This window comes from Varanus komodoensis, unplaced genomic scaffold (assembly GCF_004798865.1).
Source record: "Varanus komodoensis strain SLA01 unplaced genomic scaffold, ASM479886v1 scaffold26, whole genome shotgun sequence".
Classification (NCBI taxonomy): Eukaryota; Metazoa; Chordata; class Lepidosauria; order Squamata; family Varanidae; genus Varanus; species Varanus komodoensis.
In genome coordinates, this window is record NW_025335684.1 from 15202082 (window position 1) to 15227058 (window position 24977).

At 65.3% G+C, this 24977-nt stretch overlaps 2 protein-coding genes across 5 annotated transcripts in view; both read right to left on the reverse strand.

Moving 5' to 3' along the window:
• LOC123025166 (rho guanine nucleotide exchange factor 18-like) overlaps positions 1-5678 on the reverse strand; it is a 39564-nt gene extending 33886 nt beyond the window's left edge. For all 4 annotated transcript variants that reach the window (XM_044433680.1, XM_044433681.1, XM_044433679.1 and 1 more), the window contains exon 1: positions 4568-5678. In XM_044433680.1, coding sequence (XP_044289615.1) covers positions 4568-4682 — 115 coding nt within the window. In that variant the 5' untranslated portion in view covers positions 4683-5678. The remainder of the gene's footprint in view (positions 1-4567) is intronic.
• A 594-nt stretch (positions 5679-6272) lies between these two features.
• The window catches only part of INSR (insulin receptor), a 38800-nt gene continuing 20095 nt past the window's right edge, over positions 6273-24977 (reverse strand). Inside the window, exons 3-21 of the mRNA XM_044433682.1 lie at positions 21876-22191; positions 20376-20521; positions 19874-20018; positions 19419-19633; positions 18467-18593; positions 17634-17884; positions 17229-17396; positions 16640-16841; positions 15471-15742; positions 15226-15368; positions 14915-15074; positions 14543-14642; positions 14120-14187; positions 13128-13357; positions 12652-12762; positions 12390-12549; positions 12068-12197; positions 11692-11826; positions 6273-11281 (exon numbers count right to left, since the gene is read on the reverse strand). Of these exons, the coding sequence (XP_044289617.1) occupies positions 10927-11281; positions 11692-11826; positions 12068-12197; positions 12390-12549; positions 12652-12762; positions 13128-13357; positions 14120-14187; positions 14543-14642; positions 14915-15074; positions 15226-15368; positions 15471-15742; positions 16640-16841; positions 17229-17396; positions 17634-17884; positions 18467-18593; positions 19419-19633; positions 19874-20018; positions 20376-20521; positions 21876-22191 (3434 nt within the window). The 3' untranslated portion in view covers positions 6273-10926. The remainder of the gene's footprint in view (positions 11282-11691; positions 11827-12067; positions 12198-12389; positions 12550-12651; positions 12763-13127; positions 13358-14119; positions 14188-14542; positions 14643-14914; positions 15075-15225; positions 15369-15470; positions 15743-16639; positions 16842-17228; positions 17397-17633; positions 17885-18466; positions 18594-19418; positions 19634-19873; positions 20019-20375; positions 20522-21875; positions 22192-24977) is intronic.

Consider the following 24977-nt stretch of genomic DNA (forward strand, 5'->3'; position numbering starts at 1 on the left):
TAGTACCATGGAGAGGGCAAACTGCACAGCACAAAGCACAGGCTGGAAGCCAGCGGTGCTTCCAGCCTGAGAGTCAAGCCCTTGAGCTCGGAAGGGATGGCAGAAACCATGGCAGGAAAGCTGCAAACAGGAGAAGGGCTGGCGAGGGGAGAGCCAAGAGCGAGCGAGGCACCGGGCGAGCCCAGCCGCTGCCTTGGCATCAGCACCAGGTGTCTCGGTTGTGCTGCCTTCCTCCCCTGGCCTCCAGCTCCGCTTCCTTGCACCTCAGAGCATCCGCTCGAGGGGCTGGGGCTTCCCAAGCTGACCCTCTCCTTTCTGCCCACAGGTGGCCTGACAGGTGGCCATGGGGGCTGGACTAACTTTTGCAAGCCTGCCCGGGGTCTCTTTCCTGGAAAGTGCGATGAAAAAGAAGGAGAGAGGAGGCGGATGAGGAGAGCGCAGCGGCGGCCTTGGCCTGTGACTGGTGGGCCGGCCGTTTCCCCCCTCCGTGCCTTCTGCCTTCAACAATGGCAGCCCGGTGGAGTAAGGACCGGGGCAGGAGCACGCAGCTGGCCAGTGAGTGGGCATTTCCCGACCCGAAGTCCTCCACATGTGCTGGACCACAACTCCCAGCATGCCGCAGCTGTCCCTTCCTCTCTGCCAGTGTCCAGGGGGCTTCTGGAACGGGGGCCAAGGAAATGTAGCATGATCCCTAGCCTGCCGGCCGGCCAGGTCTCCACTTCCCGAAAGCAGGGAGCCTTGCGAAAGGGCTGCCCCTGGGATCCACCTCTCCTCAAGAGACGCTCGAGGGCTTCTCTTTCCTGCCGCTCCGTGGCCGCACGGGTGCTTTTCCAGGGGGCTGCAGTGGGGCAGGCGGGTGAGGGCTCTGCCCCCCCTTGCTGCCAGTGCTACTCCCCTCCCACAAATCGCTGCAAGGTCATCAAGCTTTGAAACTTACTGGTTTCAGCTGATCTGAATCTGAGGAAAACTGATGAAAACATGGTTTTACTTTAGATAACATGGAACAAACGCAATCGACCAGTTGGCCACCCGTGAAATTTAAGTCAATTCACTATTTCCTAGTTTGAAAATCTAGCTCAGCACATGTGAACTTGCATGAGAATTCTGCCAGGCCGGCCCCTAACCGGCTAGGGGCCCAGCGAGGGCCCTGCCTTGGACAGTGCCCTGGGCGGGGCCGGGGCGTGGGACCCGCAACGCCTCTGTGGCCCCGTGCGGAGAGGGCCCCGGCCGGCAGCCCCTTCTTCCACGGATCCCTCTTGGACGTGAGGCCCTCCAAGGGCTCCCTGAGCGTCTGCCAGCTCTGCGGAGATTAAGCAGGTTCACACGCCCGACGGGAACCATAAAAGGTTAAAGCGGCAGGAGGCAGCCGTGTGCTGCGGGACCCGCGTGTGAAGTGGGTGGCGAGGGGGTCCCACGGCAGCTCCGGGAGGCGCGATTTGCAGGCCGGCGGAAGAGCAGCGGACCCCCCCCCCCTCAGCACAGGCGGTGCTGCTCCTCTGGGATGCCCGCTGGCACTCTCGGGCCAGGATCCGGCATAAGCGAGAGTGCCCACTGTGCCCCGCCACGCCACCACGGCCCCCGGCAGCAAGCGCCCCCCGCAGCCCACAAGCCCCGGAAGGACGGGGCAGGCGATGCTGCCAGCCCTGCAGCTCCCTCAAGGCGTGGGCCGAGGTGTCTGGGCCCTCGCAGGCGGGCCCCCAGCGCCGGCCCGGGGCCCCTGCCGCGTTACCTCTCTTGAAGGACCACCGCTTCATCCAGCGCCTGGAGAAGGATGGCCAGGAGTGGTTGAGGAGGGAGTCCGCCATGGCCTGGGCCGCCTGGGTGCCGAGAGGAGAGGAGAGGAGGAGGCGGCTCTGCTGGGGCTGCTGCCCGGAGAGGGAGTGGAGAGGCGGCGGGCAAGGCTTTGTCAAAGTCATGCGAGGGAAGGCAGCGGCGCCGGGCCTGCTCCAGCCACGCCACTGCCACCGCCTCCCCTCCCCGGAGAGCAGAAGGGCGCTTGGACCTGGCGAGGGGTTCGCTCGCAGGCATGCGATCACTCACTTCCTGCAGCGTTTAAAATAGCATCCGTCCTGGGGATTCAGTCCTGCGCCCCGGAGCACGGCCGAGGCGTGGAGAGTCTTCGGATAAATCCGGCCGGAGAGGGACGCCCCTCGTGCGGACACTTAGCCCTATTAAAACTAGCAGGGGGTGCTCACCAGCGTGTCCCCCAAATTCCTTAGCGGAGACTGGAAAGGTTTTCACGGGGTGCTCTTTGTGGGGAAGGAGTGCTCTGCGCACAAGCGGTCTCTGCTTCCGCCCCTGCGGCATCTCCAGTCAGCGGCGGCCACGCTGTGCTCAGTGGCCCGGCGCCGTGGCTTGGGTCACACGGCCGCTAGCCAGACCGTGGGCTGCATAAGCCGACTGGGAGTTGCATTCTGTGACGCCAGCTGCAGCGATGAGCCACGGCTGCTAGCCACGAACAGCCCAGGCAGACGGCCCGTGGCTCCCTGCTGGGTCGTGAATCGTGGTTGCTCGTGGTCGAGAAATCGTGGCTTATCGACACAGCTGGGCTCACACTGCACAACGGCTATGATTCAACAGCAACTAACAGCACTTGCGGCCACGCACAAACCAGGCCTGTGGGCAGAGGCCTCTTCCGTGACGGGATTCCGGGTGCCATGTTCCCCACTGAAAAGCACGGGCACCTCTGGACCCAGGACATTGTTCCGAAGCAACTCTGCTACAGGCCTGTCTGAAAAGGGGGTTTCTGGTTGATCCCTGTAGCGAAGGATGTGATAACTGCCATGCTGGTTCAGACTACTTGTCCGTCTAGTCCAGTGCTCTGGGCAAACCAGGAAACACAGAAACAGAGTGAGCCAGGAAGGGCCTCCCGGGCCATCTAGTCTGACCCCAGGAGGACCCCTGCAACAGGACGGGTGCTGGACCTCCCTGGCCCAAGAGGGGAGGCCTGCCACTCTGTTGAAGGAGGGAGGCTTGGTGGGCACCGTCTCGGCTGTGGCACGGCACCCGCCCAATGGCGGAAGACGAGTGCTTTCCGCCTGGAGCAGCTGTGGGCCAACTCTAGGCTTACTGGATCTTCTTAGTGTTTCACGGAACCTGAGGGGCAACATCTAGGCTAAGCTGCACTTTGATTCACTTCAGTAGGTCTCCTCTAAGGGGGGCTACTGTAAGACTTTATCCCAGTAGTTCACCAAATGTTGCCAGGTGGAAAATAGCAGCTTCGGAAACCACAGACGCATGGAACAGCAGTGCCTCTGGGCATGTACTGCACTCAGCGATTAATTTCTCGCATCAGGGCAGGAGCTTCCAGTCTACCTTGGAAACGGGGGGTGGGGGGTGAGTCTGGTTTTTCACCCTGTTGGGAATTGGAAACCCTTCTTGGCCGGCCCGAGTTCATGGCCTGCCTTTGGGGAAATTCCTGGATTTGGTGCCACAAACCGCGGCTGCACTTGGGCTTCGACTGGAAGGCACGGCTGGGGTGGGACACGAGGGCGGGGCCGCCGACGGGAAGGATGGGAAGCCGTGCCCTGCTCAGAGCGGCAGGGGCTCCGGGCCAAACTCCGGGCATGTTGTTGGCCCAGGGAGCCCCGGCAGCTCGGGACCAGCCGGCCCCCAGACCCTGGGCCGCGCTCAGATGGGGGCTGGCACCGCCTGTGGGCACGGCCCCAGGAGCGCCTGCGTGGAGCCGCTGGCACTTGGGCGCCTCCCCGGCACCCCGCTCTGCTGTGTTTCGGCACTTGTGGGCTTTGCCCACTGCTCCGATAACCTTGTGGGGAGCAGGCTATTAAGAATGGGGATTTATACTAGCAGTCATGGCAACAGCATCGTTAACGGGAACGAGGTGCATGAGGGAGGCGGGGTCTGGGCACCGCCGCCAGGTGTCTGCTGCCATGCCGTCGGCAGCACGAGGCCCCCTGGCCAGCGGGCCCTGACTGGGCTTCTCCGGGGGGCGAGCCTGGGGTGGGGCGGCTGCAAGCATGCACTTCCAGGCATATTGCAGGGGGCGGCTTGGGCATGTGCCCGACAAAGGGGCACCTTGCTGCTGGCACGGCCAGGGCACCGCCCCGGGGCCACAGCTCCTGGGCCCCGCACAAGCACAGATGGGCAGGGAAGGAAGCCACCGCCGGCGCCCCCCCCCCGCTGCAGGATGAGGGTCCTCCGAGCGGCCGAGGGTGCTTGTTGCAGGAGCTGCCAGTGCCCAACTCCGTGCCAAGCGCCTGTTTTAAAACACCGCTTATCTCCTGGCCCAGGAGACAAGGGCTGGCACCACCCTGGGCTGCTGGGGAAGCCAGCCAGGGTGCTGCTCGGGCGTCCGGCGGGCCTGGGCCAGGGCGGCCCTGTGGCACTGGGGCCACCGCCGGGGACGCCCCTCTGGGGACGTGCCTGGGCTCCAGGGAGGCAGCCGGCAGCCGGGAGGGGCGCTCCAGCGCTCCCTCCGCATGCTTTGTGCCACACTGCCCCCCTCTGGACGCATCTCCCCATCTGGGTCACTTCAGCTTTTTCTTGGCCGCCTTTCCCGGACTGAGCCCCCTAGGGGGTGTTCACCGACAGCGCTTCTGTGACCCACCTGCCAGAGACGGAGAGGGACCCCACGCCCTCCAGGCACCACCAGGCCACAGCTCCTCCATCCCAGGGCGTTGGCTGTGCCGTCTTAGAGCCGGTGGGAGCTGGGGGCACAGCATGGACAAATGCTGAAATGCGGGGCATCTTCCAAACCTGCCTTCTGGATTCTCAGTGCTCGTCCAAGGAGGTCCTGAAGTCCTGAACCAGAGCCCTTTCCTTGTGGAAATGGAAGGAAATGCTCACGGCCCCCGCTGCTGAAACAGCACACGGCAAGGTTCCTTCCCAGGGGACGATGGGCCCTCTACCGACATCTGCTCTGCGTGAGATCAGTCTTCACCGCCCTGGTGCTGGACTACAATTCCCAGCGTGCCCCAGCCAGCCGCGCTGCCGTGGTCCAACGCATAGGGGCCCCTGGCTGCCATGTCCGCTGCCTTGGGCTTAATGGCGCCTCGTCCAATTAAGCCGTGTCGGCACGCCTGGCAGCCAGCTCCTCCGCGCCAGGTGGTCCGCATCTCTCCTCCGGCCAGCTCCCCCGGCGGCGCTCCCGAGGGCACGATTTCCTCTTCGCAGGGCACAGCGGTGCCAAGACGTTGCGGATGGTGGCGCTGACAATGTTGCGCCAAGCCCTTTTCTTTCGACCCTCTGTGCAAGCTCATGGCGCGCAGCGATTTCATGGTCCCCAGCACCGCTTTTCAGGAGGGGTGGGAAGGTCAGGCAGGCGACGGGGTGCCGGTGCCGGGAAACCCCCCGGGGGCCCATTAGCTGTGACAGATGAGCCGCCGTGCTCCCGCGCCTGTCACAGGCCGCCATGGGCTGCATTTCCCTCCCTCCAAGCATTTCCTTTCCGCTCAACACCCTGCTGAAGGAATTCGCTTTGTTCTGCGACAGAATGCAGCCGAATACCTCCGAGCCCTTGGCCCTCTCCCTCTTGCCGCTTCCGCCAGGGCACTGGGACCGGCTGGACAGGATGGGCTCGCCTGTGCTCCAGCTCGCTCGCGGCCCAGACGCCGCCTCCGACCCAGGCTCCCCTTCCTCTCGGGGGCACCTTCCCTCCAGCGCACACACACCAGCCGGCCCGGTTTGCCATGCAGGAAGCACTTCTCCATGTCTGCCTCTCTGGAGGCTCTGCAAATGGCGTGCGGCCGTCACGTGACACAGCCGAGCGGGGAGGCAGCATGGCCCCCCTCGCCGGAGAGGCGGCCCCCGTCAGAGGCAGGCCTGGCAGCTGCCGAGCGCCCCGGTGCCGGGCCTTGGATGCACCCTAGGGCAGTTCGGGATGGCACGCGGGGCCTGCTGGCCTTTTCGGACGTGCCCGGGAGGGCGACAAAGCTCAGCGCTGCCCCAGGATTCAGAAAAGGCCGGGTGGGCGTTGCACGTGGGGTGGAACGCATAAGCCACCGTGCCCACGGCGCAAGGGGGCTGCTGCCAGGTGTTGGGCAAGTGGGGTGCTGCACAAGGCAGTGGCCACCCTGCCCCTCCGTTCTCGGGAGGCGAGGCTTTCGGCAGAGGACTGCGGCAGGCCGAGAGCTGCGGAAGCTCTAACCGGCCTGCCGGGAGCGTCTGAGCGCATGTCGAGAGCAGACGTGGTTCTCGGGAAGGGGCCTCTGCCTCTCCGGCTGCGCTTCCCTGTGTGTTCTCGGGGCTTTTCCCATGGCTAGAGAAGGACGAGAGCAAACAGCACAAAGAAAAGGCAGACATCCAGTCAGAGATACTCTAGGATAATTTATTAAGTTTTTTTTTACTTTTTTAATATAAACAGTTAATTGTTCAATATTTTACACACAGCAAGTTTCCACTTTATATTCAAAGATACTCTCTAAACACATCACTGCCTAGGATGTTATAAGAAAGCACTGAAAAAATAAATCAAGTGGGTACATTTCCTAATAAATTTTATTCAAAACCATGGCACATGTTGATCCATTACTGTAAAACAAGAGGTATTTCTGTGAAAAACTGTGTTCTGGGACCGCTGGCACACATGGGGAGCCGCCTAAGATGGGTGGTCCAAGGAGGATGGGCTGCCAAGACACTCCTAGCATGGCCAGGGGCTTCGCTCCATCTGGGGTGGGGTCAGAGGGGCCCTTGGCTGACCACCCACCTGCGTGCCCCATCCCTCCCCAAAGTCTTGTGGGGTGTTGCTACCCTCAAAAAAGAGGCACCAGCTCAAATGTCTCCACATAAAGATCAGTACCCATCTACCAAGTTCTGGCAATACGGCCAAGTTTGATGTTTTCTAACAATGCTTGCATGACGATTTTAAGATAACTGATCAGCCATTAAGCCCTCCTCCCACCTCGTCCTGCACAAATCAATGCAAGTGACTTAATTAACAGCAAAATGTGTGTGTGTGCTCACTTCTCAAGAGACTAAGAAGCACCTCCAAGCTTTTTATAAAATAAATGGGGGGGCACTCTGACACCTCCCTTTGAGGCAGATGCCAACTGCTGCGGGAAGGTCTGCTTCAGATGGAACGCGCTGCCCCGTTTCAGCCGGCGTGGTCGCGTGGCGGGGCTCTGGCGGAAACGCGAGCGAGTCCAAGAGCTGAAAACGTCGACCGGACTGAAATGCGCGTGCCAAGAAGGGCGCGGCCGCTAGCCTTGGTGACAGGCCTACCCCTAGCGTTGCTCGAAGAGAGAGAAGTCCAGGCACAGGATCGGTGCCGCAGCAGAGGAGACGCGGGGCCAAGCAGGAGGGTCTGCGTGTGTGTGCGATCCTTTATCTCTCGGGGATCTGCTACATCGGAAGCCTGCCTCGCCCTCCCGGACTCCAAGCACGAGGAGGTGTTAAGGCTGTGCGAAGAAGGGCGGGAGGAAAGGCGGCCCACAGCCCTCCGCGGGGGCGCGAGGTGCTCGGAAGGGGTCCTCCAGTGCAAGTCGCCCTGCCCAGAACCCCCATCCTCGGGCCCCTGCAGAGCAGAGGTTTCGGGTGTGCAGAGCCCCCTCGTGTTACAGTGAACGGCCATGTAGCACCTGGCAGTCCCCCGGAACGGCCCCGGCTCCCAGTGGCCGAGCCTGTGGGCACAGCTGGCTTGGGGCCTGCCCGCACCTGCCCCCTCAGCTCGCCCGCCTGGCCGCCCCCAGGGCTGCTGCTTCCGCCCCGCGACGTGGGCCGGGAGAGCTCCTCCTATATGCCATTCGCTGGGTGCGGTTTTTGCTCGTCTGAGCAGTGCCACGTCCCTCCGGACACGGGAAAGCGCCAAGCCTGCAGGGAGGACCCCGCTAGGAAGCGTGGAACTTCCACCGGCTGTTCCAGAAAGGACAGGCCGGGACAGGGCACCCTGAGCCCGGGGGCCGCGTCCGCTGAGCCTGGGCGGGACAAAACAGGCGTTCAGGTTCGCCAAGGGCTGTCTGGAAAGGCAAAAAGTGTGGAACGGGCCACGGGCGGCTCCCACCTCGCAGGAGGCCTTCTGAGCCCCCGGCCCATTCGGCTGCACAGCCGTCCCCTCGCCAAGCGCTGCGGAAGCGTGCCGGCCTCCTCCTGCCGCCCACCGTCACAGAAGGGGCTCCCGCGGGGTCCCTCTCGCTCCCGGGCCCTGGCACGCCTGCAGAGCGACTCCGTCCTGCCCGGCTCTCTCCAACCACTGCTTCAAAACCTCTGGACAAGGGAGCGCTTTCGTGGGCACCTCGGCGAGGTGTGGTCCCCCACGTCCTCCTGGCTCGCCCGATGCTCTCGCGTGCACACCTGCTCCGGGAGCGGAGCCGCCATGGGGCAGTGCCGGCGTTTTCTGAGCCACAACGCAGGCGCCTTGCCTGCCAAACAGGGACAACTTCCACGGCAGATCAATTCCCGGAGCCCTGTTCAAGGGTAGCCCTCCCAAATAAGGGACCTGCCTTCCTCCAAATTAAAAACTGGCCCCTCCCCATGCTAAAAATGCACCTTAATTCGGTTTCAGTGACGGAGAACTGACTACAGGAGGGGTGGTTCAGGACACACACTGAAAGAAATGCCTCGTGTCCTTTTTGTTCTACTTAAAATCCACTTAAAATTTTTTCCACAAGAAAAGAAGGTCCTTTTGATTTTCTTTTTGTAACAATGATTCACATTATATGGAAATAATTGTTAAGAGCTTATTTAGACAACAGAGAGACACGAAGAGATAAATAGTGAATCTAGAGGCCCATCTGTCAGCGAACAAGTGAATTATCTTACACTGAGGAGCACTTGAAATGCAGGCCCGGGCGCTGGAGAGGCGGACGAAGAGAACGGGGCCTGCTGCCCTGCACCCACGAAGGACGAAATGGCCAAGCCACAGAAAGCGACAGTGCACGATACGGCGAGCGAGGGGTCCGGGCGGCCGGCCTCGCTCGAAGAAGAAATCCAAGAAGGTGCGGGCACCGCTGCAGAGTGCGGGCCTTGTGGCAGCACACGGGCGGCCGGGGGGGCGGGCGGCACGCACGTGGCCACGTGTCCCTTTCGGCTGAAGCACAAACGGCGCGCTCACAGCACGGTCGCACTGCGGGGCTGGGCTGCCCAAGGGGTGGGCGGGCAAGGCCCGCGGCCCCCCTCGCTGCTCGATCCCGACGTCCTGAGCTAACAGTCTCTGAGCTTCGATGGCTTCAAAGGTGGGCAAGAGGAATCCACGAAGGTGCGGCCCGCCTGGGCTCACGAGAGCCTCGGTGGCCCCCAGCGCCCACGGCCGAGGGCCGGGCGGGAGAGGGCCACCGCGCTGGGCTCGCCTGGGGGCGGCAGCCCACGGCTGGGGCAGGGGTCCTTTACTGCCCCTTCCCCGTTCTGACGGCTCTGCTGCGTAGCTCCCGCACTCGCTTGTGCGAGGGAGACGGTGGGTGGCCGGCACAGGGAGGCAAAGCGGGGCGGCCACACGTGGCTCGAACCCTGCGTTTCTGGCGCCGTGGGCTCCCCTCCTCAGCAAGCCCGGGGAGGAAACGCGAGGGGCCGCCTGGGCCCGGGGGCCCCAGCAGCCGCGTGCTAACGGCAGAGGAGCCGCCGCTCGGTGGCTTCCCCGGTGGGACATCTCGTGGCCGATCAGCGCAGACACTGTCCAAAGGCACGTGCAGAAAGGCAGAGAGAAGGCGAGGGGCGGGAGGAGTGAAGTGGGGGCTGCCCCAGGGCAGGCAGGCCCCCGCAGCCCCTCCCGCTGCAAGAACCGCTGCTGGGGCCGTGGGCCTTGAGGTGGCTTCTTCAGCAGCCCGGCAGTTTCGTGCTTTGCACAAAGACGGGCTTTCAAAAAATAAAAGAGAAGCACCCCCCTCGTTATTTCAGGCTTGGCATTCTGGCTCCTGGGCGGTCACTTGCCAAAAGCAGCAGGGGCACTGGGGGCCCCTTCTAAGGCCAAACAGGCAAGGAAGGAAGGAAGGAAGGAAGGAAGGAAGGAAGGAAGGAAGGAAGGTAGGTTCATTAAAGGCATCAATAATTTAGAGGGAGTTCTACTATCTAAGATTTAAATATGGCACGACAAACCTATATACACTTAAACGCTAATCAGACAAACTCCCAGTCGGGTGGCAAGAGCAGAAGAGCGAGAGGGAGCAGAGAGGGGCAGGGGGCGGGTTGCTGGCTGTGCCTCCTCCACTCTGCACGTTCTCCCCAGATGTGCAATGTGACTGTTCTGCCCCCCCCCCCGCTCAGCTGGATGGGGGCACCCCCACAAAATTCCTCCTGCATAAAAACACACTGCCCAGAATCCCTTCGTGTGCCGGGGAAGCAGAGGGGGCGGTTGGAGGACCCCGTCCACCCCCTCAACTCTGTGGTTACATAAAGCTGTGTACAAAACGACGCGCCCTTTTCCCCGTGCATAATGCACTCACTCAGCTTCTCGCATGCACATTAACCCATTGAGAAGAGAAGCAGCAGCTGTTGGTCAAATCGGAGAAAGAAACGATCCGTGTTTGACGCATCTAGAAGATCCTTCAGCCTAAAAGCAAAATGAGGAGACCACCCTCGAGGGCGAGGCTGGCACAAGAGAAAGCTTTGGGGCCTCCCGGGGAAGCTGGTTCTACTTCACTGGGGGGCCTCCGCTCCCACAGCCCACGTCCCCGCAGCCAGGGGTGCCGGCTGGACGGCCGAAGCGGCTGGTGCAGCACCCCGGCGGGAAGCCCCTTCCTGCCTCCCAGCCAAGGCGGGCAAGCGGTGAGCAGCGGCTGCAGCGGTGGCCGCAGAACCCTTCGCGCGTGTTTCACAGAAGCAGCCTGCCAGCAGCACGTCAGCTCTTGCACTGAAACACAAAGGCAACAAACGGGAACACGCAAAGAAGACACCCTCCCCCCAGCCCCAAAGGTCCGTGCAATCTTCAGACGATTAAAACTGCGAACCGCGTGCCAAGTCCGTACGTCTCACTGGCTGCGTCGGCACACCTGCCAAGCCCTGAGATCGGCGGGGAGAGCGATGCCCGGGGAGGCTGGCTTAGGACGGGCTCGAACGTGGCACAGGCAGGATGCGCCCGTTCTTCTTGCCGCCATTCATGTGGGTGTAGGGGGCGTGATCCTCGTAATTCCCTTTCAGCCCCGCCACCGGCCGAGCGTCCCTCCCGAGCGCCGCGTCCCGCTGCAGGTAGGACGACGGGTCGAGTGGGATGCTCTCCATGTTCTCGAAGTCCAGCTCGAACTCCTCTGTCTCAGGGGGCTTGTTCTCCTCGCTGTAGAAAAAGGAGACCTCCTGGAAGGTGGGGTGGAGGTCGTCCTTCAGCATCTCGATGATCTCGATGAAGGTGGGCCGCATCTTGGGGTTGTACTGCCAGCACATCTGCATGAGGTCCAGGCTGCCGAGAGACACAGTCGCCCCCGGTCAGACCCGTGGAGCCAGGGGTGGGTGGCAGAGCCGGGGACGTGCCTGGCACTGTGGCACCACTCGCTGCCCAGCCCCCCCTCCGGCCACGAGCAGCCCGGCAGCAACCCCGCAGGAGGAGGAGTGGCCCAGGCCCCAGAGGGGCTGCACCACAGCCCCAGCACCTTTGCCACCAGCCAGCCAAGAACCCCCGGCATCTTGTCCCGGCGCCGGATGCTCATGGAGCCTGCTCAGGGAGACAAGCGTGGCGGGGAGGCGGACAGGAGGACGCTCCGGAACAGCCGCACCCTGCCAGAGGCAGGCCCCTGGCGACGTGGAGGGGTCTGCCCACCTGCTCCTTCCAGCCTTCTGCGGCAAGAGCGGAGCCCCGTGCGGGATACTTACAGCCTCTCAGCACAGTTTTCTGGCCGCTCGAGGCACCCTCCCTCCATGACAAACTTCAAGACCTGCTCGTTGGAGAGCCCCTGGTATGGCTGCTCGGCCAAGCTGCTGATCTCCCAGAGGACGACGCCGAAGGACCTGCGGGAGCAGGGCGAATGTGGACCAGGAGCCAAGAGGCCCCTGCTCTCCCCCACAGGGGGCCTCAGCTCTGCGCCCCGGAGCCGGGGGCCAGGGCCCACCGGTGCGGCCGAGCGCAGCAACCTGCAGTGGGGAGCGGCTGAGGCGAGACCGAGCGGCCACGCTGCCCTGCCCTGCCAAAACACTCCCGAGGGCACCGGCGGGGAGGCAGAGCTGGTGCTGAGCTGGTGCTGTCACTCACCAGACGTCCGAGTGGGCAGTGAAGACACCATCCTTGAGCGACTCTGGGGCCATCCACCGCACGGGCAGCAGGCCCTTCCCCCCCTTGCGGTAGTAGTCGGTCTCATAGATGTCCCTGGTCATGCCGAAGTCTGGAGGAGGAAGAGAGGGCTGCAGTGGCCGGGCCGGTCCGCCCCGGTGACCGGCAGACTGGACCACAGGGCCTGCCTGGGCCAGACCCCCGGAACCCGCCAGCTGCCTGGAAGCGATGCCTCGGAGCCGGCCAGGGGGGCCCGGCGGACTGGCCCTGGGGCTTCCGCAGCAGCGGCCCCACGACGGCCTACCTCCGATTTTGACTGTGAAGTCCTCGGCCACCATGCAGTTCCGGGCTGCCAGGTCGCGGTGGACAAACTTCTTGGCGTTCAGGTAAGCCATCCCGTCGGCGATTTCGGCAGCCATCTGGATCATCTCGTGGAGGGTCGGCGGTGGCCGGCCGGGGTTGTTCTGCAAAGCCCAGCCGGTGGCGTCACGGCCCTGATGGAGGGCTGGCGCACCCCCCCGCCCCATCCCGCCCCACCCCGGCCCGGAGTCTGCCCGAGCCCTCACCTCTGCATCTGGGCGCAAGGACCGGAGGTGGCTTTTCAGATCGCCGTGCGCCATCAGCTCCATGACAACCAGCGTGGGCTGCCCCTTGGACACCACCCCCAGGAGACGGACCTGACAGAGAGGCGGGCCGGGGAGAGAGCGGTCCCTGTGAAGGCTGCAGACACAGGCCCTGCGGCCCAGCCGTGGCTCCCCGAGAGCAAAAGGGAGGCACCGAAACACGGTCCGAGTGCCAGATCCGGGAGGAGAACCCAGGCCTACGCCGGTCTGCGCTCGCCCTCCGGCCCAGTCCTGGAGCAGCCCCTCAAGGCCGGGCACCGACGGCCCCTCCTCTGCCCCGCTGCCCCCGGGCTGGAGCGCTTCTGGGAGCCAAGCGAGGCTCTGGCAGGGAGGCCGTCTCCCGCCCCGCGGGCGCAGGAGGGCTGCCGGCGCCCCGGCGCGCCCCCCGCGTGGGGCAGGCCGCCCGCCTCCCCGCTCACCACGTGGTGGCAGCTGAAGCCCTTCATGACGGACGCCTCATTGAGGAACTCGATGCGCTCGCGCATGCTGGCCGACTCGTTCACCGTCTTGACTGCCACCCAGACCTCGGCCGCGCCCTTCACCAGGTCCTTGGCGATTCCCTCGTAGACCATCCCGAAGGAGCCCTGGCCCAGCTCCCGCAGCAGCGAGATCTTCTCCCGCGGCACCTCCCACTCGTCCGGGATGTACACTGCAGGAGGCGGGGAGAACGGGCACACACCCTCGGAGGGCCTCCACGGCTGCCTCGCGCCACCCTGCCTCCTCGTCCGTGGCCCTCCTGCCCCGGAGCCCTTCCCGGGCACTTCCCTGCCGGCACTTGGAGGGGCGCCCGCTTCGCCCGCGTCTCCTCGGAGGGCACGCGCCAAAGGGCCGGAGCGCCCCTTGTCACCGCGACGGGGATGAGCAGGGACCCCCCCCCCCACCCCCCCCCCCATGCTGCTAACGCCTCTGCCCAGGCTCGGAGGGCCGTAGCTCCCCCAGAGAGCCCCTCCCTCTGCGGTCTGCCCCCACCCCGCTGCCGATGATGCCAAGCGCCCAGGAAGCCTGTCCCCTTCTCCTGTCGCCATCGAGACTTGCCCCCTCCGGTTCTCGGCATCGGCAAGGCTTCTGTTGTCCGCCACCCCGAGACCCCAGATTCCTCCCTCTGAGCCTCTGGGTGCTAATCTTGCTGAACAGCAGATGCCCAGATTGAAAACTAAGCAGAGGTAAGCACTTCAGTGCGGATTCCCAGAAGATGTTTGCGTCCGTGCAGAGAAAGCAGCAGCTCGGGGGGGGTGGGGGCTGCTCTTTCACGCTTGCAGGTGTTCAGCAGACGGGGCCAGGAAATGTCTCCCAAAATGTTTGAGGCTCCTACCCGCAGGGAGCCAGAATAAGCTTTTGAAGGGGCCAGAAAGCCAGACCACGACCCCCCAAGTCGCTCAACCCGTCCCTAGAAATCCAGCCTGTCACTCACCATCACTGGCGCTGAGATACTCGGGGTTGGAGGACGCATAGAGTGGCCCGGTGGGTCCCTCCATTTGCCTGGAAAAGCGGGGGGGGGGACCGGTCACTGGACCAGCGGCACAGAGTAAGGCACAACCCACCATGGGCCTGGAATCCCAACACAAATTTGGGGGCAGGAAAGGGAGGTTTCCAAGCACAATTAAAAGTCTGCAAAGGCTTTGCTTTAAATAAACAAAAACAAAAACACCACAGGGGTTTCTGGTCCTCACAGAGCACTTAAGAAATGCCACTGGCAACTGGCCAGTCCTGGGGACGACCCCTGCGCGGCTCTCCAGGAAGGGGCAAGGAGCCTCCATGGCGCCAGTTCAGGGCGGCCAGGCTGCTTCCTGGAGCAGCCCATCGCGCACGACCCGCTGCAGGACGGGGCACCCACCTCTTCTTGATGAAGACGTAGGCTCCCCCGATGATGGCGATGAAGAAGACGGCGAAGATGATTGGGACGACAATACCCACGAGGCTGGTGGGGCCGTTCACTGGGGGCCGGAAGAGGAGGCATGTGAGGGCGGGAGGGGGACAAGCCGGCCTCCCGAGAGCCCCTTCCACGGACGGATACGCGCCAGAGGCGTTGGGCCACAGCTCCCGTGATCCCCAGCGAGCGGGGTCGTGGGTCCGTGCTCCTGTACCCCGAGGCCACCCTCTCGGGAAGGGCTGGGCCTCGGCCGCCTTCTGAGCGCCCGGCGCTTCTCCCGCCCGTGGGCCGGAGGCCACCCCCACTGCCGCCCCGCCGAAGAGCCGTCCCGCTCACCGTAGTCGGAGACGGAGAAATAGATGGGCTCCGTCCAGGAGCCGTTGCCGGCCAGGGACGTGGCCCGGACACGCACGCTGTGGTTGCCCGGCTGCAGCCCCCTCAGCTTGCAGCCCTGGTCGTTGCTGTAGTGCCGGCGGGACACGCAGTGGCGCTGCTCCTGTGGGCCGAGCCGTGCGGGTGAGCTCCCGGGGGCAGCCGGGCAGGGGGACGTGGGCGCTGCAGAGCGTGTGGCCGGGGCCCCCGCACAGCCGCCGCCTCCCCCGAGGTGCTCCGGGGAGCCAGCCAGAGGGCGAGGTGGGGGGGCTCACCTCCGGATCTCCCAGGCGCCCGTAGGTCACCTCGTACAGGATGATCAGCCCGTTCGGCTCCCGGGGCTCCTGCCAGCGCAGGTTGATGGTGCTTCTGTCCAGGAACTCGTACACCACGGGCCCCACGATGTCGTCCGCCTTGGCTGGTGGCAAGAGGCAGAGAGAGGAGTCACTCGGTGCGACGGGGCACGTGGCACTCGTGTGGAGGCACGGCCGGGCCCACCCTGGCCACGGTGCCCGCTCACCTTCGGGCATGGTCCTGGCGCTGACGTACGACGCAATGCTGCACTCCTTCGGGCCCTCGCCGTTACAGGCCTGGATCTCAATCCGGTAGCCCGTGAAGTGCCGCAAGTTGGAGATGACCACCGACTCCTTGAGGACCACCATCTCGAGCGGCTTCGGCTCCCCGGGGCTCTCGGGCACTGCTGTGGAGCCGTTCGCCAAGACCGGGCCGGCAGGGGACGCCACGGCGGAGCTGTTTGCCACGAGGCCGAGGTCCCTCCGCTTCCTGGTCGGCCTGCAGCGCGGCCCAAACGGAAGGAGTCAGGGGCCACTCAGGGCGCAGCGCATCCGCGAGCGCAGGAGGCCCCGTTCGGTCCCCGGCAGGCCCAGATGCAGGGCCGGGAAGGCTGCTCCCTGGCCTGGCCGTGGAAGGGGTGCCCTGCAGGCTCGAGCCGGGAGGAGGAGGGACCTGGGGCTAATTCCCAGCTCTGCTTCCTTGCAGCGAGAGAAGAGGCCAGACTGGCCTGGGAGCCGTCCTTTCGCTGAAGCCCAGCCACCAGGACAACCACCACACGGCAACCCGTCTGGGAGCAGGCTGGATATTCAGAGAGGGGGAACGAGCTGCAAGCCTCCGACTGGGCTGCCTTGACATTGTCCCGGATGTTTCTGGGCTTAAGGAAGTGGCGATGACCCTCCCGGATGGCTCTAAAAGGGGATGGGGCACAGGCACAAGGGAGGGTCTCTCTGTGGCTCCCTCCCCAGAGGCGGCACGCCTGCGCAGCCCAGTCGCCGAGGAGCTGGGCGGGGGGTCTTGCCCCCGTCCTGCTGGAGGGCGCTGCGGGCAGCGGGCTTCCAGCCCGTGTACGGGGTGCTGGGCCGGACACGCCCTGTGCCAAGGAGGGCCGAGGCCTGGCAGCCACAGTGGCTCTCAGTGAGTTCAGTTCTGCTCTTGTTTCTGAATGATGTCATTCCAACGCAGGGCTGGCTTTCCTAGTGGGCAGCCCCCTGGCATGCTGGACTCCCCCGGCACAAACCAGCAGGGCACCGGGGAGGGACACGCCCAGCGGGCCTCGGGGCGAAGCAGGCGTCCCCCGCTCTGCCCAGGATCTGCCCTCAGCCTGTTCCCCTGCGCGCCGGGCCGCAGGGAAGGGGGCGCGCTCCCACACCGTGCGGGCGGCAGGGAGCCCCCTACCTCGGGACAAAGACCACGTTGTGCAGGTAGTTCTCGAAGGTCTTCCGAAAGGCAGACTCTTCCTGCTCCTTCTGGATCTGGGAGTCCGTCTTGGGGCAGGAGCAGCACTCCCCGCCCACGTCCTCGCTCTCGCTGACGTTGTGCTTGTGCAGGTCCTCCTGCTCCAGGGGCGGGGACCACGTCCGGGAGGGCAGCTTCAAGCCTGCAGGACAAGCAGCACCGCAGAGGTTCTTCTGCAGCCCCGCAGCCCCGAGTCAATCGAAACACCGGGGCTGGTGGGGCAGAGGGCAGAGCCGTGCGGGGAAGCTATCGGGGCAGCCCTCACAGGCTTCGGTGCGGACCCTGGAAACAGCCCCCATGTCCATTGTGTTTCTGTCCTATCTCTGGTCTGTATTTTCGCGAAACTGTGGTGCGTGCCCCTTGGCCAGCGCAGGCATAAGCGCGTCATTGATAGCCAACTATTCTTCTTTGGGTTCTGCCGCTGAGGCGCATCCCCCACGCTTCCCGGGACGGCACCCCACCCATCCGCAGGCAGGGAGGACGGCCCCCCGCCCCCTGCCCGGCTGACCAGCGGCCTGGGGTCCCTCACCCTTGAGGCAGTAGTCCAGCTCGTAGAGCTCGCTGTCCTCCTTCTGCTGCTGCCAGGACACCAGGTAGTGCGTGATGTTTCCGTTGGGGTCCGAGGGGGGCTTCCACTTCAGGATGATCTGCGACGAGGAGTTGGAGACCGAAATGGGATCCTGGGGGGGCGTCGGCACTGTGGGGATGGAGAGCGCAGAGGGAGGAATCACTGGCGTGCTCAGAGGAGCGGGCCTGGCACAAGCGGGGGATCCTAAGGTGCCCCCGGCCTCTCACACTCAGCCCGCCAGCAGAGCACCCCCGAGCTCGGCCCACCGCCCTTGCGTGCCCGCCTCGCCGCTACCCGAGCCCCCTGCGAGCTGCCCGGCCGCCCCCGAGTCAGCCTGCAGGGCGGCAGAGAGGCCCGTGGGCCTACCCGAGGCGTTGGTCTGCACGTAGATGATCTCGCTCTTGGCCCCGTAGGTCTTGCGCTCGTCCGAGTAGGTGACCAGCGTCTTCACAAAGATGGCGTACTGGGTCCAGGCTTTCAGGCTGCGCAGGAGCCACCCCGGATGGGAGGCCGGCTTGCCGTCGGTCGGCCGGGGCGGCGGGTCGATGTCCACGACCGTCCAGCTGTTCGAGCCGCAGACGTCCTGGCCGTCGAACTCGGTCACGTTCCGAAAGGGCCTGGCCCGGGAGAGGCGAGGAAAGGGGGACCGTCATCCCAGGGGTGGGCGAGGCGCTCCCCGCCCTTTGGAAGGGGGAGCAGAGGGCGCCAGCGGCCCGGGTGGGAAGGGGCCCCGGCTGGTCACGCTGGCCCAGGAGCCTCCCTGGAGGAGAGGTGGCAGGCTCCTCCTGCAAAAATCGCCCGGCCTCTTGGGGCTGGCCGGGGGGTGCGGGGGGCGCTTGCCACTGGCCCTCGGGGACTCCTTCCTGCCCAGCCAGCTCTCCATGCAGAGCCATGAGGATGACTCTCCTGCCCACTGACTGCAGTCAGCCTCTTTGGGGAAATGGCCGCTGTCATGTTTGCTGGGCTTCTGTTAATCATTCATTTTTCAAAAATCCATCTTAATTTTCCTTTCAGGTATTTTTAAAATCGCCACTCTGATGAGATCAACCCCCGGGAACCTTACTCAGCACAAATGACAGGGGGACTGGAAAGACTAAGACTGATCCGGCCCCCGGCCCCTCTCCAGCCGCACCAGCCCCTCACTAGCAAGGCCTCGGAGTGCGCCCTCCCGCCGCACCCCACCGGGGCCCGCTACTCACGCTTCTTTGTAGAAGAGCATGAAGCCCAGGAGGTCACGGAAGTCCTGTGGCCAGTATGGCTCCCACTTCAGCACGATCTTGTCGGGGGCCGTTTTGATGTAGGAGAACTTGAGCACCTCGTTCTCGCCTGCGGGGAGGCAGGGGCCGCGTCAGGGCCAGCGCCCGTGCACGCGAGGCCGGCCGTGGGGAAGCCGGGGAGGGCTGGGCCTGTGGAAGCAGGTCCACCGGCCTGCGGGGGCTGCCAAAGGGGCAGCCGGGTGGGGAGGGCCAGCGCTCTGCGTGCGGGGAGGGGGGCTTGCGTGCAGGGCAGGCCAGAAGCCGGTGGGCACGCGAGCAGCAGCGAGAAGAACAGGCGGGCTGGAGCGGGGAGCTGCCCTGGGCAGGCTGCGATCCTGACAGCGGGGGGGGCGGGGTGGTCTTTTTTGGCAGGGGAGGAACACCGCAGCAGCAGGGGCTCCAGGGATGTGCCCCCACCCATGGAAGCGACCTCCAGACGCAGGGGGAGGCGAGGGCTCTCCCGCACGCAGGGACCACGTGCACCCCCTGAGCAGAGGCCGAGGTGAGTCCCCCACACCCCATCACCAGGCAGAGGTTCGGGGGGGGGGGCTTGCCGTGCCACAGCTGGTCCACAACGCACACGTAGAAGGCCAGACTTGAAAATGCACAATTAGCGCCCCCCCACTGTGGAAGAAACCGGGGCAGGTCGCAGCCGGGGCCCCCGGGCAGCGCCCAGGTCTTGGGGTGCAGAAGCCCCCAGCCGCGCGTACGAGGGGGCACCCGGCAGTTCCCCACGCCGGGGCGGCCCCCACCGGACGGAGAGCCCCCTCCACCTGCGCGCTCCACCCCCGGGGTCGTGGAGTCCCCCTCTTGCCGGACAGCCTTTCGGGAGCCTTTTCCGCACCCGCAGGAGGAGTTTCTCCTGCCACCACACCCCGGGGCTCCCTCCGCTTACACGAGGCCTGGTCGCCGTTGGTCTTGAGGGCGATGTCGTTCTTCTCCTGGCGGCCCCTCGTCCCCGAAATCTCCTCCAGCTTGTGGATCTCCGAGAGGCACAGCTTGGGGTTGTAGTGGAAAAAGAGCTTCCCCCGGGAGATGCTGAGGTTGTGTTTGCTCCAGTCCCAGAGCTGGCGCAGGTTCTGGTTGTCCAGGGCGTAGAAGGAGTAGTTCCTGGCCATGGGGGGCGGGGGCTGGGGGTCAGGAGGGGCTCCACATCTCGGGAAGCGGAAGCCACCCCACCTCTGCCCCCCAGTCTGACGGGGCCCTCCCCGCCCGGCCCGGCCCGGCCCGGCGAAGCCGCCCCTGGGAGCAGCCCTGGGCGGGCAGTGGGGCTCCTGCCCGGTTGGGCCCCAGAGCAGGCCGCCACAGGCCCCCACAGGCCCCAGACACCTCCCAAAGAGCAGCGCTCACCCCGCTTCCAGCACCTCCCCTCGGATCAAGCGCAGCTTGCGGAAGAAGGACAGGGAGACCAGGGCGTAGGAGCGGCGGATCTTCAAGAAGCCGGTGATCTCTTCGATCAGACCCAGGTTGGCCTCCAGCTCAGCAGCAATGTTGTCTGAAGGGGGTGGAGGGAGGCATACGGAAGGTCAGGGAGGCAGTGGTGGGGGGGTCAGAACAGGGCCCCCCTTAGGATCTGGCCCAGAGAGGAGCTGGGCGTCCCACGGTCCAAGCGAAGGGACACTTGCAACCCTTCTGGAATGGCGGAGCACAGCCCCTGCCGGGGCTGCCCTTGGGGGCCCAGGAGGCCCCCCGCCCCCACGCCCCTCGTCCCGCCCCCTGGGCCTCTGGTCACACAGCTGCAACCACCTCCGGGCTGCATGGGCCTCATTTGTTGTAAGCCGCCCTGAGGCTTCGGCGAATGGAGCGGCATAAAAATGTTTTAATAACAACAACAACAACAACAACAACTCACTTCCTCCACGGATGTTGATAATCAGGCTCCCGTTCACCACTGTGCACCCCCGGAGGTCCTGCATGGCCGTCACGGACTCGATGACCTTCTCCTTGCCCAAGTCGCACACCTTCGGGCACAGCCCCGCGCAGGGGGCGCACAGGAGGCTGCAAGAGAAAGCCGGGGTGGGGGTGAGGCGGCCCGCAAGCCCTGCGGCAGAGGACGGGGCTCCCTTGCCCAGCAGCGACTCGGGGGCCCCCGAACCTCCGTGGCCGCCGCCTTTCCCAGCCGGCCTCCTCCACACCCGTCCGCTCGGCCGCCCGTCTCCATTCTGCCCCAGCGACGGGGCAGGCAGGGGAGGGACCGCTTCGGACGAGGGGCAGAGGAGCCAGCACTGAGATCCGTGCGGCAGTGCCAGGCCTTTCACCGCGTGCGAACCGCTCGGCCGGTGCCTGTTTGAGCAGATCGCCTCGCATTAAAATCACGGGCAGGGCAGAAGCCACTTGGCCAGGCCGGTGTGGAAGTGCCCTACGGACCGCGCCTGGGAGCCCCCGCCGGCCTTAACGAGGACGCAGTGAGCCCACGCGTGTCCCCGTCCGGCCATCCCGCACTGCCGCAGGGGTGCTGGGCCACTCCTGCGGCCCCGCGCCGGCCTGGCCCCTTCTGCCCGGATCAAGAACCGCTCTGTGGGAAGCCACACTGGATTGTCTGAACCTTCCACCGCTCCTGGCCTCTCAGTTTCCACTACATTCTCCGCACATGTCAGAGGTCCGCCCCAAATGAAATGACTATTTTATACATGCTGGCCACCCTCCGAAGAGTCGGCCTTTTCCAAGCATTAACCGCTTTCTCCCAGTGGATGGGGCTCCTCGAATGGGCTGGGAGCTCCCTCTAGCGCCCAGCACAGCTTTGCCGGAAGTCCTTGCAAAGCAGGATCCCAGAACAGCAGAGCTGGAGGCCACGGGGTCCAAGTGCCCTCATGACTGAGAGGTTTTACACGCTCCTACTGTGCCCAGAAACACGGTTTTGGGAAGGGCCAACCACACTCGGGATCTGCCCTGCCTTCCTTCTGAGGTTTCCTTTAAAAGCTGCCGGGCCATCGATTCTGAGTTGTGCTCTGGCACACGCAGAACGTTACCCAGGTTTCTGTGCTGTCGGGAAGCGGTGCAAAGGTACGCGGCTCGACCCTGGACTCCAGCGTAAAGGGTTGCCGTCAACTGGAGTCAAGTGGGGGAGCCCCTGCCAAGGCCCGTGTTCCCCTCTGGGGACTCTTGGGGACGGGGGGCTTGCCCCCTTCCCCTTCTGTTCTGGCCAGCCGGCTCCTCCTTGCGCTCCCCCTCCTCTCCCCTTTCCTTCCTGCCCAGCTACAAACTGGCTGCGAGGGGAAGGGGCGTGCGGTCCGCCCGGGGGCTGCGCGGGGGCCCCCTTCCCTGCCCGGTGCCTGGCGTGCCGACCGGCCCCGGAGGGCACCAGCGCCGCGCTGGCTTGGCCCAGCCGGGGTGCCGGGGCGGAGCGACTCACTTGCTGGAGTTCATGGCGTAGCCGGAGGGGCAGCCCGCGACGCACTCGCCGCCGAAGATGGCGTGGCAGTGGGTGTCCCGGGCCGTCCGGCACTTGTTGTGCAGCTCCTGGCAGAAGTCGAAGGTCACGCAGCGCCAGCCCTTGAAGCGCAGGTAGCCGGGGGGGCACGTCTCCAGGCACCGGCCGTCCAGCATGTAGTTGCGGCACGCCACGCACTTCCCGGCGTCGTCGGGCTCCAGGCAGCTGCCCAGGCACTCCGGGTGGCAGCACTCGCCGGTGGGGGTGCAGCCCTGCGACTTGCACGGCGGGGGGCACACTGGGGGCAGAGGGGGAGGCGGCGTGAGCCCTCGTCCCACAGGCCCTGCCAGTTCTCTCCCTCCCAGGGTGCCTCCCGCAGGGCTCCGGGGGCGCAACAGCCCTGCGGCCTTCACCAGAGGCCGGGGCCCGGCAAGGCCTCCTTGCACTGCCCCCCCGCCCCCGCTTGGCCACTGAGGCTCCTGCCTTGCTCCTTGATGTGGAAAATGCAGCGGGGGGGGGGGGAGTGGAGCCTCTCCCTCCCCATCCGACAGGCACCTTCCCCCCTGCCCTCTCCAGGGGCACACCGAGGGCCCGGCCACTGTGCTTGCGCAGGAGGGAGGGCCGGTGGGGGCCCCGGCTGCCTTTCCAACCCAAATTAGCATTTGAAAATGGCTCTGGGTGACCTCTTGGGCGTGTGCCCCGCAGGGTCACCGACTCCACTGAGAGCCACCGGGGGAGAGAAGGTCACCTTGACCAAACTCATTCCTCCACCAGTCTCCCACTTCCTCTTGGGGCCGTAACTCACACAGGAGGGAGGTTTCCAAGCAGGCCTCCAGTAACCGGCCAGAGGGCTGCCAGGGGTGCGCTTCCGGGTGGAGGGCTCTCCAGGTGGCGCCCAGAAGCCAGGATAGCACTGCTCCGGCCGGGTGAGCCTGCGGCAGGTGGCGGGGCGCTCCTGCCACCGTGCCTGGGGCCGAAGCCGTCACGCCTGTACCAAGACGTGTCCCCCCGACCCCACAATCCCAGGCAAAGCCGCCCAGCTTGCTGTTCTGCGCTCGCTTCCCTTCCCTTCCAGGAGACCTGGCCAGCTGCCTGGCCAGGTCCCCCGCTCGCCTTCTGGCCGGCGGTGCTGGCTCCGGAGGGGCACACGGGGAGCAGCTGGGCTGCCCCACCTACACCTTTTCTGCGGAAAGGTGCCTCAGCTCAGGGGGCCGGGCCCGGGGCACAGGGTCATGTGTGCTAAGAGTACTTCTTTGCCCCAAGGAAGAACCGGGCCTGGCCTGAAGCTGTGCTCCAGCACGGGGAAGACTTGGGGGCTGCGCCCCGGCAGTGGCAGAGGGACTGTGCCCTCGGTACGCTTCGTGAGCTCGGTTTGTGCGGTGGCAGGTAGCTGGACACCCCGGGGTGCCAACCACACCCTAACAAGACCACGGAAAGGGGTTTCTCTCTGATTCTGCCCCATTGCCACCCCTCCCCAGCAAAGGCCCCCCAGCACGAGAGCAGCAGCTGGTTCGGTGCAACGACGTCGGCGGAACGGCTGCCTCCCAGTGCCCAGTCTGCAGAGTGTTCCCCGGAGGCAGGACGCCCCGCAGACACAGCGAAGGAGAGAGCAGAGGAGCGCCGAGAAGGATCCCCCTGCTCTCCAGATAATTTGAGGATTTGCCAGTTCCTGCTAAAGAGCTCAGAGAGTCACTCCGAGGATGTGAAAAAGACAAGGGGAAGCCCACAAGCGATCAGGATGCCAGAGCAGCCCAAAAGAATGTGCTCGCGCGAGCGCTGGGTCCACAGCAACGCAAGCCACAACCCAAGCCTGGAAAACAACGTGCCGGAGTCCAGGGGGCTCATTTTCCAGGAACGCGGCAGCGGTCTCGTCCGCTCCCTGCGCCAGGACGGAGGCCTGGAGAGAGCCTGGCCTGGGGGAAGGTCCCCCCGGGCACCAAAGCCCCAGGCAGCCACGAAGGGGCACCTGCGGCCTAAGAGGGCCACGCGGGCCGCCCCACGGAGGGGCCCCCACGTGCGGCTCCAAGCAGGTCTCTGCCACGGGGTCATGCGGGGACCGCAAAGGGGAAGGCCGGGGCCAGGGCCTGACATCCTGGCCGCTCTCGCGGGCAAGAGCCACCCGCTTTCCTGTCTCCGGCACCTGCGCACGGCTCTCGCGTGAGCCTGGCACACGGATGAGGCTTTTCACATGTCAGTGCCGTGTGTGCTTGGAAAAATCGGAGGGCCATCTCCCAGGGAAAGGCGAGGACCCACGGCCAGCTCGCCGTGGCGGGAGTGGCAGACCCGTGGCGGGCCGTGGGGCCTCGCACGAAGCGGCAACGAGTGCGAAGCAGATCGCGCAAATTAAGGGGCCCCCTTGGGGAGGGAGGTCCCCAAGTGCCACGGCAGCTCACAGGGAGGTACTGGGGCTGCCCGCCAGAAGGGGGAAGGAGCCTGAGGTGGGGCTGGAGGATGCCCCCCAGCCCTCCTGAATGGGGGCCACCTCACCTGATGCCCAGGGGCCCCTGGCTGAGGGGCTGGTGGTCCTTCCCCAAACAGGCTGGCCGGGGCGGCCAGACCTGCTGCGTGACGCCACGGATCTGCCACTCCTGCCACGGCCCTGTCCGGGGCCGGGAAGCCCTCAGCAGGCTGCTCTCCCTGCCAGCAGGGGGCCAAGAGGCTGCTCCGGGGGGCTCTCAGATCTGAGGACACACGGGGCTCCCCCCACGCAGCCTGCTCTGCCAGGGAGGGGGAAGCGGCCTTCTCCCTGGGGCACAATGGTCTCGCCCTCCCTCCCTCTTCTCCAAGCCCCCAGTGGCCCTCGGGAGTGGGGTCAAGGAGCCCGGGGCCCCGCCGTGTGGATGGGGCTTCCCTGGGGGCCAGGTAAGGTCGCGTGACAGGGGCCCCTGCCCGCCTCGTGCCGCCCCTGCTCCAGAGCACCCCTGCAGCTTCCCTCCCCCGCCAGGTGCCACGCGCAAGAAAGGCCGGTGGGCGGGCGCATGTGGGGAGCAGGGTGGTAGCCCCGAAAGATGCGTGCCGTGCCGAGCCAGGGACAGGGAGTTCTTTGAACACTGCAGGGGCCTGCAGAAGGGCCCGAGCCCCATG